Source organism: Podarcis liolepis, assembly GCF_965112155.1.
Source record: "Podarcis liolepis genome assembly, chromosome: 15".
Lineage (NCBI taxonomy): Eukaryota > Metazoa > Chordata > Lepidosauria > Squamata > Lacertidae > Podarcis > Podarcis liolepis.
Genome location: NC_139566.1, coordinates 26,063,902 through 26,071,304, shown reverse-complemented (window position 1 = coordinate 26,071,304; position 7,403 = coordinate 26,063,902). Strand labels below are relative to the sequence as shown.

The 7,403-nt window shown below is 47.7% G+C and overlaps 1 protein-coding gene across 1 annotated transcript in view; it reads right to left on the bottom strand.

The window, feature by feature from the left end:
* Window positions 1–1,423: 1,423 nt before the first annotated feature.
* Window positions 1,424–7,403, bottom strand: part of PXMP2 (peroxisomal membrane protein 2) — a 12,492-nt gene continuing 6,512 nt past the window's right edge. The window contains exons 2-4 of the mRNA XM_083476235.1: window positions 6,222–6,429; window positions 3,948–4,067; window positions 1,424–1,947 (exon numbers count right to left, since the gene is read on the bottom strand). Of these exons, the coding sequence (XP_083332361.1) occupies window positions 1,879–1,947; window positions 3,948–4,067; window positions 6,222–6,429 (397 nt within the window). The 3' untranslated portion in view covers window positions 1,424–1,878. The remainder of the gene's footprint in view (window positions 1,948–3,947; window positions 4,068–6,221; window positions 6,430–7,403) is intronic.

Sequence of the window (7,403 nt, the reverse complement as noted above, 5' to 3'; positions counted from 1 at the left end):
TCTTTTAGTGTGGCAGCATGTGAACTTTGGAACTCCCCACCTATTGACAACAGGCAGGCAGCTTTATTTATTTAGTTCAATACCTTTTCCTCCAAGGAGCATGGTGCTCCTCCTTCCCATTTTAGCCTCACCACAAGCCCTGAGAGGTAGGTTCGGCTCAGAGATGGAGACTGGCCCAAGTTCAACCAGGGAGCTTCTTGGCAGAGTGGAGATTTGAGCATGGCCTCCCATGTCTCTAGCCATAACAATCACATTGGTCTTCCCTGCGCTGTTTTTGGCACCTGCTAAAAATATTTAGCTTATGATGCAGTCATGCAGAATGCTGGTGTGTTTTAATCTTTCTTTTTCCTTTTGCTTATTATTCAGTCATACCTTGGATCTCAAATGCCTTGGCTCCCAAACAAATCAGCTCCCAAACAATCAAAACCCGAAAGTGAGTCTTCTGGTTTTCAAATGATTTTCGGAAGCCAAACATCAAGCAAGTCGTGCCCGACTCTTCATGACCCCATGGACCAGAGCATGCCAGCATGCCAGGCACTCCTGTCTTCCACTGCCTCCCGCAGTTTGGTCAAACTCATGCTGGTAGCTTTGAGAACACTGTCCAGCCATCTCGTCCTCTGTCATCCCCTTCTCCTTGTGCCCTTCATCTTTCCCAACATCAGAGTCTTTTCCAGGGAGTCTTCTCTTCTCATGAGGTGGCCAAAGTATTGGAGTCTCAGCTTCAGGATCTGTCCTTCCAGTGAGCACTCAGGGCTGATTTCCTTAAGAATGGAGAGGCTTGATCTTCTTGCAGTCCATGGGACTCTCAAGAGTCTCCTCCAGCACCATAATTCAAAAGCATCAATTCTTCGGCGATCAGCCTTCTTTATGGTCCAGCTCTCACCTCCATACATCACTACTGGGAAAACCATAGCTTTAACTATACGGACCTTTGTTGGCAAGGTGATGTCTCTGCTTTTTAAGATGCTGTCTAGGTTTGTCATTGCTTTTCTCCCAAGAAGCAGGTGCCTTTTAATTTCGTGACTGCTGTCACCATCTGCAGTGATCATGGAGCCCAAGAAAGTAAAATCCCTCACTGCCTCCATTTCTTCCCCTTCTATTTGCCAGGAAGTGATGGGACCAGTGGCCATGATCTTAGTTTTTTTTAACGTTGAGCTTCAGACCATATTTTGCGTTCTCTTCTTTCACCCTCATTAAGAGGTTCTTTAATTCCTTCTCACTTTCTGCCATCAAAGTTGTGTCCTTCTGCATATCTGAGGTTGCTGTTAATGGAGCCTAAAAATTGCATTCGCCTTTTCTGCAGCTGCCTCACTTTGCTGGCTCACCTTCAGCTCACAATAGGCTTGCAATCCTTTTCACACATCCTTCCCCCCACCCCCTAGCCAGGTATCTCACCTCTTCAACAAAACCAGTAATTTCCCCCTTTTATCGTTTAAGAGATTAATCTTCTCAATTTTATTTCTTTTAAAAACACGCACATAAAATGGCATGTGCTGGTTTTCCCAATTCCAGTACACATTTTTTAAACCATTCCCATTAAAGCACCATTAAAAAAAAAGAGTTATTGCCTTCTGTCTGTTCCCCCGCAGAAAAACTAAACGTTAAGAAATGAGAAACAAAATTAATAAACGTAGTGTACCAGATATGATTGTTAAAGTGACAGGGCCCAGAAGGACCCAGCTGGAAGATGGCACAGCGCATCCCATTCCCATCCCTGCTTTCCTCAAGGAGCAGAAGAGTGTTGGACAGTAACTGTGCAACGGCAGGCAGCAAATCAGTTCTCTAAGCACAGTCCCTCGTCCTCCGCTGCCTGCCCCGGCAGGCAACTTTATCAAGCATGAAGAGCAGCTTCTTCTTCGACCGTCAGCTCTTGCAGGGTCACTTCTTCACAGAGGCCAGGTAGGCAAACCAGAAGAGGGCCACCAGGTTCCCAAACAGCACCTGGAACTGTGTTGAGGAGGAATTTGGTTAGAATTTAAGTTCTGACCTACCACATTCACCTCCCTGGAGGTGCTGTCGGGGACTGAACCGGGGATCTTCTGCATGCAAAACAGAGGCTCTACCCAGGGCCAGCCCAAGGCATTCTGGCAAACCACAAAATGGAGCCCTTCCCTGGCAGGGAAGAAAGGGTGGGTGAAGATCTACATGGGTTAGAGCGTGGTGCTGATAACGCCAAGGTTGCAGGTTTGATCCCTGTGGGGAAATAGATGCCTATTCCTGCACTGCAGGGGGTTGGACTAGGATCAGCATTTCCCAAACTTGGGTCTCCAGCTGTTGTTGGACTACAACTCCCATCATCCAGGCTGACCCTATCTGCCCACAGACTGTCTTGCCAGAGTGGTGCATGCTCTAGTTATCTCCCGCTTAGACTACTGCAATGCGCTCGATGTAGGGCTACCTTTGAAGGTGACCCGGAAACTACAATTAATCCAGAATGTGGCAGAATTCAAAGTGTTGGTGCTGACCTTTAAAGCCCTAAACAGCCTTGGTCCAGTATACCTAAGGAGCGTCTCCACCCCCTCAGTCCGGACACTGAGATCCAGCGCTGAGGGCCTTCTGGCGGTTCCCACATTGCGAGAAGTGAGGTTACAGGGAACCAGACAGAGGGCCTTCTTGGTAGTGGCGCCCACCCTGTGGAACACCTTCCCTTCAGGAAATAAGCAGCTATCCTATCTTTAAAAGACATCTGAAGGCAGCCCTGTTCAGGGAAGTTTTTAATATTTAATGCTGTATTGTTTTTAACACTCGATTGGAAGCCGCCCAGGGTGACTAGGGAAACTCAGCCAGATGGGCGGGGTATAAATAATAAATTATTATTAGTAGTAGTAGTAGTAGTGGTAGTAGTATCCAGTGGTCCTGCTAGCTAGGGATGATGGAAGTTGTAGTCCAACAAAAAAGTTTGGGAAACACTGGACTGGATGATCCTCAGGGTCCCTCCCTAGTCTAAAAATTCTATGGCTCTATGATTCTACAGTGGTGCCTCGCAAGACGAAAAGAATCCGTTCTGTGATTCTCTTCATCTAGCGTTTTTTTTGTCTTGCGAAGCAAGCCCATTGACGGATTAGAGGATTAGCGCTATTAGCGCTATTAGCGGCTTTTAGCAGCTTAGCAGCTTATCGGATCAGCTGATAAGCGGCTTAGCGGCTTAGAAAAAGGGGGGGAAGGGAAAAAAACCAGCAGGAACTCGCAAGACATTGTCGTCTTGCGAAGCAAGCCCATAGGAGATTCGTTTTGCGAAGCACCTCCAAAACGGAAAACTCTTTCGTCTAGCGAGTTTTCCGTCTTGCGAGGCATTCGTCTTGCGGGCACCACTGTACATCAGGAACAAGGGGAGAGATAAAGATCTACATTGGGATCTGCTGCACTAGTGGATTCTGCTGCCTGAGGCAGTCTCCTCACCTTGCCTCATGGCTGGGCCGGCCCTGGCTCTACAACTGAGCTACAGCCATTCCCTTTAAGACACAGGAAGCTGACTTACCGAGTCAGGCCACTGGCCATTGGCCCATTTCCCACAGTACTGTCTGCACTGACTGGCAGCAGCTCTCTCAGGGCTAAGGACTGAAGCCGGCACAAGGAAGTTGCCTTCTCATTGAGCTACGGCCATGGCTACCTTTCATAACACCAGATGCACTATAAGTTCAGAGATGGGGGAAACCTGTGGCCTTCCAGGTGTCGGTGGCCTCGAACTCCCATCATTCACGGCTGCCCTTCATGCTGGCTAGAGCTGATGGGATTTGGAGTCCAGCATCTGGAATCTCCCGGTTATCCCAGCCCTAAGAGGACTGATACTTTCATGGATGTACCCTGAACCGCTTGGGAGACATGAATGCGAGGACTGAATGCCTGGGGCGCGTGGAGGGAATCGTGTGGGTCTCTTCCCCCCCCCCCCGGCTCAGCACCCCACGGAGTGGGAACCGCCCCCCCAACCGAAAAGCGAGTCCTCTCACCTGCATAGGCACGTAGTTCAGATTGATAAACTGGACCGGCGTCCACACCTTCCAGTTCATCTTGAGGGATGTCCAGTAGCTGGATTTCATCCTTTTGATGAAAGCAGAGGTATCCTTCCCCTGAAAGACATGGATAAACTGAGCCAGAGGAGGCCTCGAGGGAGGGGGGTGGACCAGGGGGATGTCCTGCACCTTTTCTGCAGTGGTTCAAGTCCCAGCCAACCCAGATCCCAGGGTTGGTGCTGACCTTTAAAGCCCTAAATGGCCTCAGTCCAGTTTACCTGAAGGAGTGTCTCCACCCCCATCATTCTACCCGGACAGTGAGGTCCAGCTGACAGCCTTCTGCTGGTTCCCTCCCTGCGAGAAGTGAGGTTACAGGGAACCAGGCAGAGGGCCTTCTTGGTTGGTGGCGCCTGCCCTGTGGAACGCCCTCCCATCAGATGTCAAGGAAATAAACAATTATCTGACTTTTAGAGGACATCTGAAGGCAGCCCTGTTTAGGGATGTTTGATGTTTTCTCGTGTTTTTAATATTCTGTTGGGAGCTGCCCAGAGTGGCTGGGGAAACCCAGCAAGATGGGTGGGATAATTTATTATTATTATTATTATTATTGGCATTCTAACCTCACAACAGCCCTGTGAGGCAGCTCAGGCCAAGAGAGAGAAACAACTGGCCCGGGATTCACATAAGTTATTCAGCAAGGTTTATAGCACCACTTTATCAGTAAAAACCAAGTTGTTTACATTTTATTTATTTATTTATTTTTTTAAAGAAGTTTATACTGCTATATCATTAAAAGAAAAACAGAGCAATAATAAACTAAGCAAAAACCGTATAAAACGGACATCATTGCCTGAAGGATGCGTTCTTAATTGCTCGCATAGTAAGCCTGACAGAACAGAAAAGTCTGCAGCAGGTGTTTAAAATAAGATGCCTGCTGAATCTCTACCGGCAGGATATTCCACAAGCCTCGACCAACGATACTAAAGGTTATTGCTGTTCTTTGTTTCTTATTGTTGTCTAATGAGCCTTAGCAACTTGAGGAATGACCAGTGGTGCTCCTGCAGATTATCTCGGCGATTTAGTTGGGATATAAGGGCTCAGCCGGTCCCTGAGGTACCCTGGGCCTACGTTGTTCAGGGATTCGCTTTTTAGAATCATAGAGTTGGAAGGGACCCTAATGGTCATCTAGTCCAACCCCCTGCAATGGAGGAATCTCTAAAGCACCCACAACAGGTGGCCAGCCAGACCCTGCTTAAAAACCTCCAGTGAATGAGACTCCACAAGCTCCACTGTCAGACGTCTCTTACAGTCTGAATGTTCTTCCTGGCGTTTAGTTGGAATCACCTTTCTTGTATCTTGAAGCCCTTCGTTCGGGTCCTACCCGTTATGTATTCAGTGGTCTGTGTTTGCCTGAGCTTGAGTCTGGACTAAGGGTTCTGAGGCCCTGTGTTCTGATTCAAAACATGATATCCAATCACAGAACATTTCAGGATTTGGGCCTCTGCCATTGGCCCTTAAAACTCTGAGTCACAATTCGCAGCTTGGAAGTTTAGACAGCCAATCATGTTGGGAGTGGGAGTGGCCCAGGCCTTCAGAAACGTATATAAGCAGTTGTTTTGCCCCTGTTGCCCAGTTCTGTTATTTCAAGAATGGTTCTTGCTGTTATCACTGTGCCTTGTGGGAACCCACCTACACTTCACTGTTAGCATTCCTGCTCTGTGATTGCAGTCATAGGATTGTTTGTCTTTCACATGACGTGGTATGTTTTGACTCCACAGAGCGGGAAGTGATGGAGACAAGATATTTGTGTTACTGTGTTCCGTGAAGTAGAAGTATTGTCCTTTGTTCTTTTTCTTTTTGCTGTCTGATGTTAGAGAGAGAGCCATGTTGCAGTGCTCCATGTGTGTTTATATGTAAATAAAGTAGATTAGCCAAAACGCTGAGTTGCTGAGGTCTGTTATGCATGATGCGCAAACTCTGTGGATCCCTAAGTGTGCCGGTGTTGCTTGGCATCGGTCGCTGTGATGTTCGGGCTGAAGAAAGCTTATGAAGCTCCCGAAAGATTGACCAGGAGGGAGGGAACATGCCAGTCGGGCATGTGTCTCTGCCAGGGTCCTACTCGAGTGTAGGCTGAACTCCTGACATTCACTACCCTCCTGAGCAAGAGGAGAAAAGCTTGCTCCACATACAGCCACCGTCACCGCCACCCTGATTCGAGCATCAACTGATGGGCACAAGCCTTTCCATCACAGGGCAGACCCAGGGATATACCTCCAGCAGGTTCATGACGAAGTAGTAAAGCACTAGGAAGGCTGGGGCAACCACAAGCCGGTCCAGCAGGAGTCTCTTGGCGATGGAAACTGGCACATCCGATGGGAACCATCGCTCCAAGTAGAGGTAGAAATAGTGGCTCAGTGGCCCAGTGAAGAAAAACCTGGAAAAGTAGGAAGGGGGAGGGGGGCAGGAAGGGAGATTGTACATTGTTCATACAGACATCATTCTGCCTCTTCAAAAAATATCAGCTTAACTGTAGAAACTCGGCTCCAGGCAGTTTAAACCCCAGCAACAAAACCCATAAGCTTCCCCCATTCGCTGAGCTGCTGTGATATCATGCAACCTCCTGGCTGCTAAGAGGAGAAGGGACTGTTCTCTATTTCGCAAGATTATTTTACTACATCACAACCCTGGTCGTCAGAAAACCTCTGAGCCGATGTTAAAAACGATTTTTTAAAAAACGGGAATTCAAAAGCATTCAACGGGTGATTAAAATCAATAGCAGCTAACAAGGAATAAAACATGTGTCAATTCGACATGTCTGGCTCAGCTGGCCTAAGCAAAAATTGTTTTCAGCGCTCACCAAAAAGAGAGCAGCGAGGGGCATTTGGAGGGTGCCAACGACGGGCAGGGGGCTCTAAAAGGCAGCCATTGCCAGATAAATATTTGGCTGCAGGTCAGTGGTTGCAATGTATATGGGGAAAGGATTGTCCTCTCCTGGACAATGACAGTTCTCTTTCTCAAGCTCTGGGAGGAAGACCTTTCATTGCCTACAGACAGCCACCCAATCTTAAACAACTCCTAACCCACAATAATACTACAACCAGACTTAACACGGACACTGGCACCAGAGCCTGCAATAAACCCAGATGCCAAATTTGCTGCCACATACACCCGGACAACACCATTACTGGCCCCAACAACATCACACATACCATCTCGGGACTATTTAATTGCTCATCGTCTAACATTGTGTATGCCATCAAATGCCAACAGTGTCCTTCAGCTCTCTATATTGGACAAACAGTCCAAACTTTACGCCAAAGAATAAACGGACATAAATCTGACATCAAGAATCACAAAACAGAGAAACCAGTAGGAGAACACTTCAGTCTCCCAGGACATTCTATACAAGATCTCAAAGTAGCTGCTTTACTACAAAGGAATTTCAGAAATAGA